Here is an 18,180-nt window from a genome sequence, read left to right as displayed (position 1 = left end):
CATAGGATAAAAGTAATAACTCAGAACAACTTTGTATTGATTTGCAGTGACCCTTCCCTCCAATGGGATAAGTGGACCCAAACCATGCCAGCAAAATGCCCCCCCCCAAAGCATAATAGAGGCACCAGATCCCCTCACTGTAAGGGTCAAGCATTCAGGCCTGTACCAGTTTTTCCTTTAATTTGTCACCTGTCTGTATATTTTACACATATATAAAACCAGGGGACAGGTAGTTAAAATCATCAGTAAATAAATGATGATGCTGAGATAAGTAACCTATTGAAATTTTCATTATGTTATGTGATATTCTGCAGCCAGATAATTGAGTTTCACCCACTATGTCAGTGTTGTCACAAAAACTTTCTGCACCAGGAGATGTATTGCACTTTCTAATCCCATGAGTTGTCTTTCCCCGTGCGGTAAATGCCAATAAAAGACAGAGTCACTTTCATAAAACTTACACAGTGCAGGCAGGACAGAATAACATACTGTTACAGGTAAAAAAAAAACAACCCAAAAACCAGGTAAACTTGAATCAATGCATAGCTTTTAATCTAAAATGGCTTGTTAATAAGGGCATTTCTTTCAGGTAAAGGTCCTCCTTCAGCTGGCAAGACTTTTGAAGAAACTGTTTTTTTTCAACAGATGAAGCAACAACAACATAATAAAAGATGGTAATTATGCCTACAAATGCATCTTCCAGTAAGTTATTAACACTGGAAACATTAGACATATCTGCTGCACATATTTACCCAACATTTGTATTTGGAACAATTACCTATCTAACTATTGTCTTTTGCAACCTGTTGGTATTAATAACTATTGCTGTGAGTAAAAAGCTACATAAGCCCATGTTTATCCTGCTGTTCAACTTGCCCATTAGTGACATGGTGGGTGCTACAGCTTTTTTTCCTCATCTCATGTTCAGCATTGTGACACAGAGCAGATTGATTTCCCATCCCGCATGTATTACTCAGGCTTTTCTGATTCATGTTTATGGTACAGGAAACTTGCTGATCCTGAGTGCCATGGCATATGACAGATATATTGCTATATGTTATCCTTTGAGGTATAATACTATAATGAATCCAAATAATTTAATTAGAATTATTGTTTTAAAATGGTTCATAAATTTATCACTGATTTTTACATTGATTATGCTGAATGCACGGTTTAAAATTTGCAGAACAAATATAGTGGATTTGTATTGCAACAATCCATCATTATTGAAACTGACCTGTGAGGACACCAGGGTGAACAACTACTATGGAATAGCTATTATAGTCTTGCTACAAGGTGTCCCACTTTCAATAATAACATACACATATGCACAGATCTTCCATACATGTGTTATGACTAATCAGCCTGATGCTCGAAGAAAAGCCATTCAGACATGTGGCACTCATTTAGTAGTTTTCTTAATCTTACAAATCAATACTACGTTTACACTTATTGCTCACCGAATTGCGAATGTGTCTCCAAACATTAGAAGGACTCTTGGTGTGTCAGTTATAGTATTTCCCCCTTTTTTGGACCCAATTATATACGGACTGAAAATCACAGAATTGAAGCAGAACATAATACTGTTCCTAAAAAGAAATTTTTGTTCAATCAAGTTGTAACCCATTTTAAATTTGTTGGTGCAAAACTTGAATAGCAATGTGAATCATGTCCAGGATTACACTGAATATATAAATGCAGTTTAAACTAAAACTGTTTTCAGAATGCAGTATAACTGAAGACTCAGAGAGTCTCAATAAACTCCAAAATGCCCCGTGTTACTGCACTGAGAAAATCTACATATCTGTGTTTGATGATTATATGTCTTGTGAATAAGTTGTGCTTTTCTGTATCTCATTTTCATGTGTATACTATCTATAGCATGCTGTACATGCTGATACTTTTACCACCACTTCTAAAATGTCTACCGATCACAGGTCAACAGTTGAGGTCATTTTTCATCGTAATTAAGGTTGCCATTGTAAATAATTGTAATATGACAACAGGAACTAAAATGTGAACAAAAGACTGTGGACATGAATCATGTTATTGACAGATCCTTTCTCATATATGTGAAATAAAACCAATAACAGTTCCACAAGCATTGATGCCATTGCACCTGAACAAATATGAGAATGAATATGTATTGAAATGCAAAAACAAATATTCATTTATTTGTGTAAATGTTGTAATTTTGTATGAAATTAATTTAGCAGCAAGTGTGTAAATTGTGTGCATGTCTCAACACTGATTTTTAAATTTCTAATATGAATAACCATGATGAGGAAATTAAAAAAAACCCAAAACAAAACAAAACAACAACAACATTATTTTAAAAAGTGCAGTCATTGTGATTTTGAATCTAAATGTGACTTTGTTTGGTATGTGGTTAAACGGTGTAAAAAAACTAAGAATGCTGATTTAAACAGATAAACATATTTTAAATTCATCAATATTAGCCAATATAAAATAAATGACAACTGAATATAAAGAAACATCAAATCATCCACTAGTCATTGTAATATGACAACAGGACCTAAAGAGTGAACAAAAGACTGTGGAAATGAATCATGCTATCGACAGATCCTTTCAAAACTGCTGTAATATTTATATTATATGATGAAAATAATGTCATATATGTGAAAGAAAAACAATAATAGTTCCACAGGCACGAATGCCATTGCACTTGAACAAATATGAACACAAGGAAGACACATCAAGTCATCCATAATGGGAAGCCTTGTCTCTCCGGTGAATATCCTTATTTTCCTTATTCATACACTTTAGTCCTTTTTACAAATATAAATAGGAATACTATTGGCAAATCAATAGTGTTTCCCATATTAGATTTATGAGGCAATAAAAGAACCGCAATCACAAGTTTAATTTTGGAGCATATTGATCATTTGTTATATAAGTGTTCACGAACAAAGGCCACGCCATTTAAACAGTATAAAAGTAGTTTTATTTGGGTTGGGGAAAGTGTATGGTGGGCTGGATGGGAGTCAAGGTGAGGGACGAAGGGGTTGATTGCTGGGGGATGAATGGGAGCCGAAGGTTGGTCCGGGTTGTGTACAGGGATGTGGGATGATGGGGTCGAGCAGAGGGATGGAGGGGGTCGATGGCATGGGGATGACTGAGGACCAAGTGGAATCACAGAGCGTCAAAGAACCCGGGGGTCGACTCTCAGGGTGGGGGACATGTCTAGATGAGCTTTCTGCTTTGTCACCCCCCTGTGGTTCCTTAAATAGGACAAGAAGAATTACTTAGGCGGAAGTATTAACCCTAACAAGCATGTCTTTGATGGTGGGAGGAAACTGGAGTGCCCAGCGGAAACCCACGCGAACATGGGGAACATGCAAACTCCACACAGAAAGGACCTGGGACAGCCGGTGTTCGAACCCAGGACCTTCTTGCTGTGAGGAATAAGTGTTGCCACCGTGATGCCCATTGAGAGGGGAAAGAGAAGAAAAAGGGGTTGGGGGGGAGGGCTGTGAGAACTGAAATGGACGGGAGAAAAAGGGGTTAGACACGCCTATAGCCAACAACTCGCTTGCGGGTTCCCTATCCAGCACCACCCACACTTAGCACACCGATGATTCCATCCTGCCGCTGTGTCGAAGAGATACGGGGCCGAAGAGACACGGGGAACATTAAAAAAAAACAAAAAAACAACTGTTCTGTTTGCTTGTTTTATGCTATATCCCAGTTCGGATAGGTAGAAACAAGGTTGAAAATTGGCAAAGTGGTCCTTTAAGCACTTGCCTTAGATATGAATAAACCAGGATTTAGCCATGGGATAACCATCAGGCGTAAAAAGAAGGGCCTGAATACTCCGAGCTTAAAAATGTTAATGTGGAAACATAATGACAGAAAGGGGAGTCAAAGTGAGCAATAATAATTAAACGAGCACCTGTTGTTGGGATGCCTAAGAAATAAACAGGAAAAATTGGAGTGAAAGGTTAAGTCAGGATTACATGCGAAGTTCAGCCTGGCCTTCAGCCAGGGCTGAAGAAGTCTGGGCTCTGCTGTAGTAGGCGGCTTTGTGACATTATCAGTGTGCGGTGTGTGTCAGCCCGGCCGCTGACAGTGAACCCGGAAGAGCGGGAGGATTTGAGCTGCCAGCGAGAGGACTGAAGAAAGTAGAGTCTTCGTAGAGTTGGGAAGTTTGTCTTTATCAATGTTTCGTAGGAGTGGGACGACCATCTCCCTGAAAGCTCGCCAGAGGTGAGCAAATGTCTGTTTGAAGATGTTAATTGTGGGGAAAAGAGTCGTGTCCGAGTGGGCTATGGCGTTGATGCGTGTGGAGCATCTGGATTCCAGCTGATCAGAAGCGTGGCGTCTGGGGGAGAAGGGTTCCGTGTGGATGTGGTGGTGGAGGAGGTATCTTGTTGGTACTGCCGAATCGAGTCGTGGATGGTATGTTGCCGAGGAACGTGGATCGCGGAGGTAAGCCTTTGCGATGCAAGCCCGTTGTAGGTCAAGTGAGAACTGAGACGAACCCGTGAGAACAGAAATGAACGGGAGAGAAAGGGGTTAAACACGCCTATATAGGTATGCACGGATGATTGGATTGGTGAGGCACAGGTGATTGAATTTAGTGAGAGAGAGGGGCGTGGTCTTGTTCCTGAATCTCTGTTATAGTAATAACTCCATATAATGTAATAATGTTAATAGATGGTTTTCATATGCCATTTCAAGATGTGCATGTTGGGGACAGGAAATACAACTGTACGGAGCTTATGGTAAAAATGAAGTGACATGAGGTCGTGTGGTAAAATGGACAGATCAAAATACTGATAAACTATTAAAGAAACACTCTAATTTGTACATACAGTAATTATCTAAACACAATAATTTGCAGGCACCCTGAGGTTCTGCTACACATTGGCAGATAGATATGAAGCCTTATCAGGAGGCATTATCTGATCTATGTTTAAAGGGGGGGGTCTGCACACCTGTTCATACTGTGCACTTAATCATTTATAAGAGACACGATTGTATGCTTTTAAGCATCACTGCACAAAGAATTACGGTATCTCTGAAGGGGTACTCCAGCATTTTGTATTGAACTTCCATTATGTGGTAGGATGTAGAGGATTTTAAGGGCCGAAACGAAGGTTACGTTATTGTTGTAATCCTAGTTCTATAAGCACAGGCGGAGCCCTCTACTGGACTCTATGGGTAATACTCTCTTCCCCCCATTGCCCACTGAAATGTGCATGTATGTAGCCGGCCAATCAGAATCATGTTTCTTGCACAGTATATAAGCAGCATCTCACTGCTGCTCACTATCCGAAACCACCTCAGTGGATGGCATAGGAGCGGCATGGTCCATAGGTAGAGGGCTCCACCTGTGCTTATAGGATTAGGGTTACAATATTGTAACCTTTGTTCTATCTGACACAGGCTCCGCCCTCTACTGGACACTATGGATGCAATAGGCTGAGCCTGATGATTGTTTGCCCTGCCGCGATATGTCATCAGATTGCCTCACTGAGCCCAACTGGCTATAGGTTATACTACTTTATAATCCCAACCACTTAAGTGCAGCAACCCACCTCATGTCAAGAGGTGCCCATGTTTTCTGGACCCAGAATGCGAAGGGCTCTCAGAGACAGGAGGTGTTTTAGGCCCATAACAACAGGTTCTCCACAATCTTCAAAAGGGTTGTTGATCGGACTGAGCCCTGCCTGTTGATGTAGGCAACCGTGGTGCAGTTGTCTGTTTTCACCAACACATGTCTCCCCTGAACCAGAGTCAGGAAGTGTTGGAGAGCCAAGAGCACCGCCTGAAATTTGAGGAGGTTGATGTGTCGGTTTTCCCCAGAAGGCCACACAACATCTATCACTCTCTCCAGGCTGTCCCCCCCCCACCCCCCACCCTGTCAGGGACGCATCTGTGAACACCACTACATAGGAAGTCACACGACCCAGAGGTGTCTCCGTCGACAGATACTTTGGGGACCCCCAGTAACACAAGTCATCCTGCACTTATGGAGGATGATGCTGGTTTGCCGGCCTGCGCTCAGATCTTGGGATCCAAGTGTGTTGTAGGTGGTGCATGTGCAGGAGCTCCCCTAGATGGTCCAACGCCATGTGTCCCAGCACCTGCATGACAGTCAAAGCTGTCACTGCTGCTCCCTGCCGCAGTCTGAGAACTGCTTGCTGCAGGTTGTCCGTCTGGATTCCACCACAATGGCCCGTAGACTTACTGAGTTGAGCATGACTATCACATGCTCCCAGATACTCCATCCATTCTCTGGACTTGGCCATGACAGTGAGGTTGTCTAAGTTAAAGAAGACCCCCATGCCCTGGTTGTGCAGCAGCTGCAGTGCCACATCCACACACTTGCTGAATGTGCAGGGAGCCAGGGAGCCACTTTGGTCTTTGGATCCAAGTGCAATGTAGTGGGGCATGTGCAGGAGCCCCCCTTGATGGTCCATCACCATGAGCCCCAGCACCTGCATGACAGTCAAAGCTGTCACTGCCTGCTGTGGACTTCTTGTGTTTTGAGTTTCACCGACTACGTCAGCGTTGTCACAAAAACTTTCTGCACCAGGAGATGTATTGCACTTTCTAATCCCATGAGTTGTCTTTCCCTGTGAGGTAAATGGCAATAAAAGACAGAGTCACTTTCATACTACTTACACAGTGCAGGCAAGGACAAAATAACATACTGAAACAGGTAAAAAAGACAGAGGTACAACACTTGAATCAATGCATACCTTTAAATTTAAATTGGATTGTTAATAAGGGCATTTCTTTCAGGTAAAGATCCTCCTTCAGCTGGCAAGACTTTTGGAAGAAACTGTTTTTCAACAGAGGATGCGACAACAACATAATAAAAGATGGTAATTAAGCCTACAAATGCATCTTCCAGTAAGTTATTAACAATGGAAACACTGGGCATATCTACTGCACATATTTACCCCACATTTGTATTTGGAACAATTACCTATCTAACTATTGTCTTTTGCAACTTGTTGGTATTAATAACTATTGCTGTGAGTAAAAAGCTACATAAGCCCATGTTTATCCTGCTGTTCAACTTGCCCATTAGTGACATGGTGGGTGCTACAGCTTTTTTTCCTCATCTCATGTTCAGCATTGTGACACAGAGCAGATTGATTTCCCATCCTGCATGTATTACTCAGGCTTTTTTGATTCATGTTTATGGTTCAGGAAATTTGCTGATCCTGAGTGCCATGGCATATGACAGATATATTGCTATATGTTATCCTTTGAGGTATAATACTATAATGAATCCAAATAATTTAATTAAAATTATTGTTTTAATATGGTTCATAAATTTATCACTGATTTTTACATTGATTATGCTGCATGTACGGTTTAAAATTTGCAGGACAAATATAGTGGATTTGTATTGTAACAATCCATCATTAATGAAACTGACCTGTGAGGACAACAGGGTGAACAACTTCTATGGAATAGCAACTATAGTCTTGATACAAGGTGTCCCACTGTCAATAATAATATACACATATGCACAGATCTTGCGTACATGTGTTATGACTAATCAGCCTGATGCTCGAAGAAAAGCCATTCAGACATGTGGCACTCATTTAGTAGTTTTCTTAATCTTACAAATCAATACTATGTTTTTACTTATTTCTCACCGATTTGAGACTGTGGCTCCAAACATTAGAAGGACTTTTGGTGTGTCAATTTTAATATTTCCCCCTTTTTTGGACCCGATTATATATGGACTGAAAACCACAGAACTGAAGCAGAACATAATACTGTTCCTAAAAAGAAATCTTTCATCTTAATCTTCAGTCAAGTTGTAATCAATTTTTAATTTTTATTGGAGCGAAACTTGATTAGCTATTTGAATCATGTCCAGGATTGCACTGAATATATAAATGCAGCTTAAACTAAAACTGATTTCAGAATACAATATAATTGAAGACTCAGAGAATCTCAGTAAAGTCCAAAATGCCCCGTGTTACTGCACTGAGGAAAATCTACATATCTGTGTTTGATGATTATATGTCTTGTGAATAAGTTGTGCTTTTCTGTATCTCATTTTCATGTGTATACTATCTATAGCATGCTGTACATGCTGATACTTTTACCACCACTTCTAAAATGTCTACCAATCACAGGTCAACAGTTGAGGTCATTTTTCATCGTAATTACGGTTGCCATTGTAAATCATTGTAATATGACAACAGGAACTAAAATGTGAACAAAAGACTGTGGACATGAATCATGTTATTGACAGATCCTTTCTCATATATGTGAAATAAAACCAATAACAGTTCCACAAGCATTGATGCCATTGCACCTGAACAAATATGAGAATGAATATGTATTGAAATGCAAAAACAAATATTCATTTATTTGTGTAAATGTTGTAATTTTGTATGAAATTAATTTAGCAGCAAGTGTGTAAATTGTGTGCATGTCTCAACACTGATTTTTAAATTTCTAATATGAATAACTATTGATGAGGAAAATTAAAAAAAACAAAACAAAACAACAACAACATTATTTTAAAAAGTGCAGTCATTGTGATTTTGAATCTAAATGTGACTTTGTTTGGTATGTGGATAAATGGCACATACCATCTAATGGCATTCTTAGATCAAACTAAGAATGCTGATTTAAACAGATAAGCATATTTTGAATTCCTCAATATTAGCCAATATAAAATTGATGACAACTGAGTATAAAGAAACATCAAATCATGCATAGAATTTAGTCCTTTTTAAAAATAAAAATAGGAATACTATTGGCAAATCAGTTTTGTTTCCCATATTAGATTTATGAGGCAATAAAAGAATCACAATCACAAGTTTAATTTTGGAGCATATTGATCATTTGATATATAAGTGATAATGTAATAATGTTAATAGATGGGTTTCATATGCCATTTCAAGATGTGCATATTGGGGACAGAAAATACACCTGCACAAAGCTTATGGTAAGAGTGAAATGACATGAGGTTATGTGGTAATATGGACAGATCAGAACACTGATAAACGATTAAAGAAACACTCTAATTCGTACATACAGTAATTATCTAAACACAGAAATTTGCAGGCACCCTGTAGTTCTGCTACACATTGACAGATAGATCTGTAGCCTTATCAGGAGGCATTATCTGAGTGGGGGGGTCTGCACACCTGTTCATACTGTGCACTTAATCATTCATAAGAGACACAATTGTATGTTTTTAAGTATCACTGCACAAATAATTATAATACCTTAATTATAAATAATTAAGGTATCTCTGAAGGGATACTCCAGCATTTTGTATTGAACTTCCATTATGTGGTAGGATGTAGAAGATTTTAAGGGCCAAATTGAAGGTTACGTTATTGTTGTAACCCTAGTTCTATAAGCACAGGCGGAGCCCTCTACTGGACTCTATGGGTAATACTCTCTTCCCCCCATTGCCCATTGAAATGTGCATGTATGTAATCGGCCAATCAGGATCATGTGCCTTGCACACTATATAAGCAGCATCTCACTACTGCTCACTATCCGAAACCACCTCAGTGGATGGCATAGGAGCAGCATGGTCCATAGGTAGAGGGCTCCACCTGTGCTTATAGGATTAGGGTTACAATATTGTAACCTTTGGTCTATCTGACACAGGCTCCACCCTCTACTGGACTCTATGGATGCAATAGGCTGAGCCTGATGGTTGTTTGCCCTGCCGCGATATGTCATCAGATTGCCTCACTGAGCCTGACTCGCTATAGGTTATATTACTTTATAATCCCAACCACTTAAGTGCACCAACCCAGTGCAATTAACATGGACCTGAGCTGGGTGAAAACATGACCTAACCTTGCGGGGGTGCAGCACCCACTTGTCTGTCATGTCACCTCTTGACATGAGGTGCCCCTGTTTTCTGGACCCGGCTCTCAGAGACAGGAGGTGTTTTAGGCCCATAACAACAGGTTCTCCACCATCTTCAAGAGGGTTGTTGATCGGACTGAGCCCTGCCTGTTGATGTAGGCAACCGTGGTGCAGTTGTCTGTTTTCACCAACACGTCTCCCCTGAACCAGAGTCAGGAAGTGTTGGAGAGCCAAGAGCACCGCCTGAAATTTGAGGAGGTTGATGTGTCGGTTTTCCCCAGAAGGCCACACAACATCTATCACTCTCCCCAGGCTGTTCCCCCCCCCGCCCCCCACCCTGTCAGGGACGCATCTGTGAACACCACTACATAGGAAGTCACACGACCCAGAGGTGTCTCCGTCGACAGATACTTTGGGGACCCCCAGTAACACAAGTCATCCTGCACTTATGGAGGATGATGCTGGTTTGCCGGCCTGCGCTCAGATCTTGGGATCCAAGTGTGTTGTAGGTGGTGCATGTGCAGGAGCTCCCCTAGATGGTCCAACGCCATGTGTCCCAGCACCTGCATGACAGTCAAAGCTGTCACTGCTGCTCCCTGCCGCAGTCTGAGAACTGCTTGCTGCAGGTTGTCCGTCTGGATTCCACCACAATGGCCCGTAGACTTACTGAGTTGAGCATGACTATCACATGCTCCCAGATACTCCATCCATTCTCTGGACTTGGCCATGACAGTGAGGTTGCCTAAGTTAAAGAAGACCCCCATGCCCTGGTTGTGCAGCAGCTGCAGTGCCACATCCACACACTTGCTGAATGTGCAGGGAGCCAGGGAGTGGCCAAACTGCAGCCTGCTGTACTTCTGGGCTATCCCTTGAAAGGAAAAATGCAGGAACTTCCTGTGTTTCAGCACAACCTCAACATGAAAATATGCACTTTTCAGGTCAATGGTGGTGAACCAGTTGCCTGGTTGACCAGTTCCAGCAATCTCCTGACGGTTAGCATGCAGAACGTCGTTCGGGCAGTACACTGGTTCAAGATGTGGAGATCCAAAATGGGTCTGAAACTTCCTATCTTCTTGGGAACCAGGAAGTACACAGAATGAAACCCCTTCTGTCTGTCGTGAGTGGGAACAATTGAGACAGCCTGTTTCAGTAATAGGCACTGGATCTTCTCGGACAGAGAATCTATCTCGACGAAGCAGGGGACTCATCCTAGATCTGGAGATCTATCTCAAGCTCCGGGTCACTCTTGTTGCAGTGTAGCGAGATGTCACACAGCCAAAAATGGTCCCACTGTCACCGGCGTTGAGTCCTCGTCAGTGCACACAGGGCAGTGATCACATCATGCTGCTCTCTACATGGTCCCGTTCAAGGCACTTGAAGCAGAAGAGATGCCCGTCGGCAGTGACGATGAGACCATGGCACAACCCCTCAAGTCTGATTGGCCACTTTTCGTGAAGCTGCTGAGGGGCAGCATGTATCAGAGCCATATTAAGTTACCGCCAATGCAGACCCAACATTTCCTGTTTTACTGTACAGGAAGTGACATGTGTTCCTCACTGAATTAGTGGAGCTTCATTAGTGGCACCTAAAACCAGTTGAAACAGCAACATATGGACATATTTGGAGCCATTTGTTCAGCGGATCACTTTGAAATAATGCAGAGAGGAATTATAAAATCAGAAAAAGCCACAGTGATGATGTTTGATGAAGAGGTGCAGACAACCAGCACACTTTCAACAGCTAAATAACATATTTGACTTTGCAGTGCTCTGTAATGTAGTCATGCACGGTGTAACTACCCCCAAAACTATGGAAAAATGCCATAATGGCAGCGCAGTGGAGCAGTGAACTTGTGCACTATGTGTGGAGCAGACGACCAAATAAAGGAATCCGTCATGAGATGAGGTCGAATCGGGCTGAAAGTAGGAAAAATGTTGGAAACCAAGCATTCAGAGCATAAGTATTCAATTTAATGCTTAATTGTCACCATAAATAAATAAATCACAAATTATGAGACATTAAATAAATAAATGTTTAATTTATTTGTATATTTATTTATTTTAAAAAAAGAATGGTCAGATTTTTAGCCCCTAATATGTGTCACTCTCTTAAAATTGGATTTCCATTATGCAAAATACAATTAAAACTGTATTAACTGGTTTTATCCAGACAGTTGAAACATACACAATACCATAGACAAAGTACACCTGCCACCAATCTCTGACACAGAAAGACCACCTATACCACGAGTTTCACCATCTTGTCCAGCCACAGACATCTGCAACCTTGGTATTGGAGGAAGCATCTTTAAGACGAATGAGGAGACAAGATTATAGTTGGTATAAACAGAGGTAAAGGACAGATCAAAAACCATGTGGGTAATACTGTACATATAACAAGTGTGTACCAAGGCCTACTCCCTGACTCTACAACACTAAAGACAATGCATCAGGTGAGTGTCAATGTCAAAGCCCAATCCCTGACTACATGACACGTATAAACAGGGGGATAACTAACCCTTACCATTAAAAAACCTGATACAAAACATGAAACTAAAGTGCTGAATCCTAATGTGCATCTACAAAACCAAAAGGTTGTCCACACAAATAAACTGAAGCTTCTTAACTCTAGGCTCACAAATACAACTTCATAAGCTCAACCCTAGTCTTCAGGCAGCTATTGATGGGGGGTATTTATTCACTATAAACCAATGGATCCAGAAAGCACCTACTATGCAGTTACCCAAAGAAAGCCACATATATAATCCCGAGCATATAGCTCTACCCACTTTCACTGCCACTTTAAGAGGTCAAGCTTAAACAAACTCCCTGCTAGAGCTTGTTGCCAAAACCTAATGGGAAAAACTCCAGTAACATAATGGACACCTTAAACCAAACTGTACAGTAGACAAGCACTTAACACATTTCAACCAAACCAAACAAAAAGGGACAAAGGACTAGAAACTTGCTCTCCCCCAAAAGAAAACAAAACTCCGTAGCCTTGGCATTGATTCTACAAGTCTCTGGAGCTCTTCTGGAGGGATGAACACCATTCTTCAAAAAGATATTCCCTCATTTGATGTGTTGATGATGGTGGTGGAGAACGCTGTCTAACACGTCAGTCCAAAATCTCCCGTAGGTGTTCAGTTGGGTTGAGATCTGGTGACTGTGAAGGCCATAGTATATGATTCACATCATTTTCATACTCATCAAACCATTCAGTGATCCCTCGTGCCCTATGGATTGGGGCATTGTCATCCTGGAAGAGACCACTTTCATCAGGATAGAAATGTTTCATTATAGGATAAAGGAGATGAAGAACAACATTGTACTGATTTGCAGTGACCCTTCCCTCCAATGGGATAAGTGGACCCAAACCATGCCAGCAAAATGCCCCCCAAAGCATAACAGATCCCTTCACTGTAGGGTTCAAGCATTCAGGCCTGTACCAGTTTTTCCTTTAATTTGTCGCCCATCTGTATATTTTACACATATATAAAACCAGGGGACAGTTAGTTAAAATCATCAGTAAATAAATGATGATGCTGAGAGAAGTAACCTATTTGAAATTTTCATTATGTTATGTAATATTTTGCAGCCAGATAACTGAGTTTCACCCACTATGTCAGTGTTGTCACAAAATCTTCTCTGCACCTGGCAATGTATTGCACTTTCTAATCCCATGAGTTGTCTTTCCCTGTGAGGTAAATGGCAATAAAAGACAGAGTCACTTTCATACTGCTTACGCAGTGCAGGCAGGACAGAATAACATACTGCAACAGGTAAAAAAGACACTTGAATCAATGCATAGGTTGTAATTTAAATTGGCTTGTTAATAAGGGCATTTCTTTCAGGTAAAGATCCTTCTTCAGCTGGCAAGACTTTTTGAAGAAACTGTTTTTTTTTCAACAGAAGAAGCAACAACAACATAATAAAAGATGGTAATTATGCCTACAAATGCATCTTCCAGTAAGTTATTAACAATGGAAACATTGGGCATATCTACTGCACATATTTACCCCACATTTGTATTTGGAACAGTTACCTATCTAACTATTGTCTTTTGCAACCTGTTGGTATTAATAACTATTGCTGTGAGTAAAAAGCTACATAAGCCCATGTTTATCCTGCTGTTCAACTTGCCCATTAGTGACATGGTGGGTGCTACAGCTTTTTTTCCTCATCTCATGTTCAGCATTGTGACACAGAACAGATTGATTTCCCATCCTGCATGTATTACTCAGGCTTTTTTGATTCATGTTTATGGTTCAGGAAATTTGTTGATCCTGAGTGCCATGGCATATGACAGATATATTGCTATATGTTATCCTTTGAGGTATAATACTATAATGAATCCAAATAATTTAATTAAAATTATTGTTTTAATATGGTTCATAAATTTATCACTGATTTTTACATTGATTATGCTGCATGTACGGTTTAAAATTTGCAGGACAAATATAGTGGATTTGTATTGTAACAATCCATCATTAATGAAACTGACCTGTGAGGACAACAGGGTGAACAACTTCTATGGAATAGCAACTATAGTCTTGATACAAGGCGTCCCACTGTCAATAATAATATACACATATGCACAGATCTTGCGTACATGTGTTATGACTAATCAGCCTGATGCTCGAAGAAAAGCCATTCAGACATGTGGCACTCATTTAGTAGTTTTCTTAATCTTACAAATCAATACTATATTTACACTTATTTCTCACCGATTTGAGACTGTGGCTCCAAACATTAGAAAGACGCTTGGTGTGTCAGTTTTAATATTTCCCCCTTTTTTGGACCCGATTATATATGGACTGAAAACCACAGAACTGAAGCAGAACATAATACTGTTCCTAAAAAGAAATCTTTCATCTTAATCTTCAGTCAAGTTGTAATCAATTTTAAATTTTTGTTGGTGCAAAACTTGATAAGTTATTTGAATCATGTCCAGGATTGCACTGAATATATAAATGCAGCTTAAACTAAAACTGATCTCAGAATACAGTATAATTGAAGACTCAGAGAATCTCAATAAACTACAATATGCCTCGTGTTACTGCACTGATGTGAAGTTTCATATCTGTGTTTGATGACTATATGTCTTGTGAATAAGCTGTCCATTTCTGTATCTCATATTCATGTGTATATTATCTATAGCATGCTGTACATGCTGATACTTTTACCACCATTACTAAAATGTCTACCAATCATAGGTCAACAGTTGAGGTCATTTTTCATCATAATTAACGTTGCCACTGTAAGTGATTGTAATATGACAACAGGGACTAAAATGTGAACAAAAGACTGTGGAAATGAATCATGTTATTGACAGATCCTTTCTCATATATGTGAAATAAAACCAATAACAGTTCCACAAGCATTGATGCCATTGCACCTGAACAAATATGAGCATGAATATGTATTGAAATACAAAAAGAAATATTCATTTATTTGTGCAAATGTTGTAATTTTGTATGAAATTAATTTAGCAGCAAGTGTGTAAATTGTGTGCATGTCTCAACACTGATTTTTAAATTTCTAATATGTGGACAATGAATAACTACTGATGAAGAAAAAAAAAAAGAAAAACAACATTATTTGAAATATGTGCAGGCATTGTGATTTTGATGCTAAATGTGACTTTGTTGGGTATGTGGTTAAATGGTGTCAAATCAAACTAAGAATGCTGATTTAAACAGATAAGTATATTTTAAATTCATCAATATTAGCCAATATAAAATTAATGACAACTGAATATAAAGAAACATCAAATCATCCACTAATTCCAATGGGAAGCCTTTTTTTGTCTCTCCAGTGAATGTCCTTGTTGTCCTTATGCATAGAGCTTAGTCCTTTTTAAAAAATAAAAATAGGAATACTATTAGCACATCAGTGTGGCTCTGTAAATGGGCAAGTCATCAGAGAAGCTGTCTGTGTGAGGACATGACAGTCTCCTCTCTCCAGCAGCCATTGAATGGTGGGAGAGAGAGGCTGTGGCCAATTCACATAGAAAGTGTTTACTGATGGAACAGATACACTTACATTTTATTAAATATATCAATTTACACTGAATTCAAGACAGTCTCACAGAGACCCCCCACGTTTTTTAATGCTCCGAGTCTCTTTCTGTCACATTTAGTGAAGCATAATCTGAGCAGGCAGCTGTTTAAATCACACAAATATCCCCCTGTTTTTTTGTTTTATAGTGTGTTTTGAACTTATTAACCATATCAATGAATTAATAAATACAAACACTGTCGATTTCTTTCTGTGGAGCTCACATGCAAACTATTTTGGTTTAGTAAATTTCTAATGTCAGTCAGCCTGGTGAAGGCAGTTTGGCCGGCAGCTGTCCCCTCAGCTCCCCAGGAGCTGCAGCTGACAGACGGCTGCTTCTGTGGACAGAGACGCTGAACGCAGGTCAAGTGAGAAGTGGGGAGGCTGCAGAGAGGCGGAGAGAGTGGCTGGACTGTTGTGCTCACATGAGACGAAACTTTTTTTCTGCTGTGTGTTTGTGTGAGAGTAAGAGAAGTGATTCTACAGCTGATGCATTGCTCTGGATTCCGCCATATTTCTCTTTTAGTTGCTGCCTTGGCAATGTGTGTCCATGAAGTTGGGGGGTGGAGTTTTTGAAGGCACATGAAGGGAAGGGTGTATTTGTTTAGGTGTTTAGTTCAAATATCAACAATCTTTCTCTTTTTCTGTCACATTTAGTGAAGCATAATCTGAGCAGGCAGCTGTTTAAATCACACAAATATCCCCCTGTTTTTTTGTTTTATAGTGTGTTTTGAACTTATTAACCATATCAATGAATTAATAAATACAAACACTGTCGATTTCTTTCTGTGGAGCTCACATGCAAACTATTTTGGTTTAGTAAATTTCTAATGTCAGTCAGCCTGGTGAAGGCAGTTTGGCCGGCAGCTGTCCCCTCAGCTCCCCAGGAGCTGCAGCTGACAGACGGCTGCTTCTGTGGACAGAGACGCTGAACGCAGGTCGAGTGAGAAGTGGGGAGGCTGCAGAGAGGCGGAGAGAGTGGCTGGACTGTTGTGTTCACATGAGACGAAACTTTTTTTCTGCTGTGTGTTTGTGTGAGAGTAAGAGAAGTGATTCTACAGCTGATGCATTGCTCTGGATTCCGCCATATTTCTCTTTTAGTTGCTGCCTTGGCAATGTGTGTCCATGAAGTTGGGGGGTGGAGTTTTTGAAGGCACATGAAGGGAAGGGTGTATTTGTTTAGGTGTTTAGTTCAAATATCAACAATCTTTCTCCAGAATGACTGACTCTACCTTTAAGTGGTAGGGTATGGAGGGTTTTAAGGGCCTAAACTAAATATATGAATACATAAATAATTGTATAATTAAATCCTTAAAGGGGACCTATTATGTTCATTTCCAGCTTTATATTTCTATTCTGGGATTTCACTTGAGAAGCTTTGCATGATTCACAGTTCAAAAAACTGCTTACTTATCATATATTGGGCTTTTATGTAGCCCCTCAGTTCAGCCTCTATCTGAAACAGGCAGTCTTAGCTCCTGTGTCTTTAAGGCTCCCTCTCGATGAGCCCACTCTGCTCTGATTGGCCAGCTTTCCGGAAGTCACTGAAGAGCAGAATGTATCAGAGTTGTGTTAAGTTACTGCTGATGAAAATCCAACATTTCCTGCTTTACTGCGTCAAATTAAAAGCTTTTAAATGACTCCAGCGCCCATGTTGTTTAAATAGCAAATGCACTTGCGCCCATCTGAGCACCCATGGGCCTGTTGGTCTTAAAATGAGGGGTGGTGTGCTATTTTGAGGCAGCAGAGAGCAATTGTGCGATTGACCGACAAAAACCTGTCTGAAGTCAATAGTGCAGTGTTTCACCATTATTTTAAAGATGCATTATCAAGATAGTAAGATGTGCCTACATTGGCGGGTGCACAGCATACACTCTGCTTGTTACACACACACTGACGTGCAGCAGCAGCACACAAACATGCAAAAAATTACACATAAAAGGATCACAATGTGAAAGATTATTATTATGTACATCAGCATATTTTAAAAAATACATGTCATAATGGCTAGTCATAATATTTATCAGAATTAGCTAATCGCAGTAATGATAAATGAAACTGGCAATACACATATGTATTTAAACAGACCCGTCAGGTTGAGGGTGTCTGTCAAGACCCAGCAAACGGATATCAACAAGGGATCAGACATGGATCAACTTTCCTGCTACATCAATACATGAGGACATGAGGAACACATGGGGAAATAAATTAGGTGAAAACAATGATTAAACTAAAGACGGAAAGAACTCTGGACAGCTCCTAGCTGCAGGATGAGCACCTTGGAGAG

The 18,180-nt window shown here is 40.2% G+C and overlaps 3 protein-coding genes across 3 annotated transcripts; all 3 read left to right on the top strand.

Moving 5' to 3' along the window:
• The first annotated feature begins 680 nt into the window (after positions 1-680).
• LOC122984236 (olfactory receptor 52B2-like) lies at positions 681-1,622 on the top strand. The gene has a single exon (XM_044354570.1). The coding sequence runs from the start codon at positions 681-683 to the stop codon at positions 1,620-1,622; it is 942 nt and encodes a 313-aa protein (XP_044210505.1).
• A 5,229-nt stretch (positions 1,623-6,851) lies between these two features.
• Positions 6,852-7,793, top strand: LOC122984233 (olfactory receptor 52B2-like). Its single transcript, XM_044354568.1, has one exon. It carries the CDS (start codon positions 6,852-6,854, stop codon positions 7,791-7,793), a length of 942 nt encoding a protein of 313 aa, XP_044210503.1.
• Positions 7,794-13,780: 5,987 nt separating this feature from the next.
• LOC122984501 (olfactory receptor 52B2-like) lies at positions 13,781-14,713 on the top strand. Its single transcript, XM_044354991.1, has one exon. It carries the CDS (start codon positions 13,781-13,783, stop codon positions 14,711-14,713), a length of 933 nt encoding a protein of 310 aa, XP_044210926.1.
• The last annotated feature ends 3,467 nt before the right edge of the window (positions 14,714-18,180 follow it).

This window comes from Thunnus albacares, chromosome 6, assembly GCF_914725855.1.
Source record: "Thunnus albacares chromosome 6, fThuAlb1.1, whole genome shotgun sequence".
NCBI lineage: Eukaryota > Metazoa > Chordata > Actinopteri > Scombriformes > Scombridae > Thunnus > Thunnus albacares.
Note: the sequence above shows the minus strand (reverse complement) of the source record. Positions and strands in the feature narration are given on the sequence as shown.

Coding starts and splice junctions, on each gene's coding strand:
- LOC122984236 (XM_044354570.1), top strand. CDS start 681: ATGCCTACAAATGCATCTTCCAGTAAGTTATTAACACTGGAAACATTA.
- LOC122984233 (XM_044354568.1), top strand. CDS start 6,852: ATGGTAATTAAGCCTACAAATGCATCTTCCAGTAAGTTATTAACAATG.
- LOC122984501 (XM_044354991.1), top strand. CDS start 13,781: ATGCCTACAAATGCATCTTCCAGTAAGTTATTAACAATGGAAACATTG.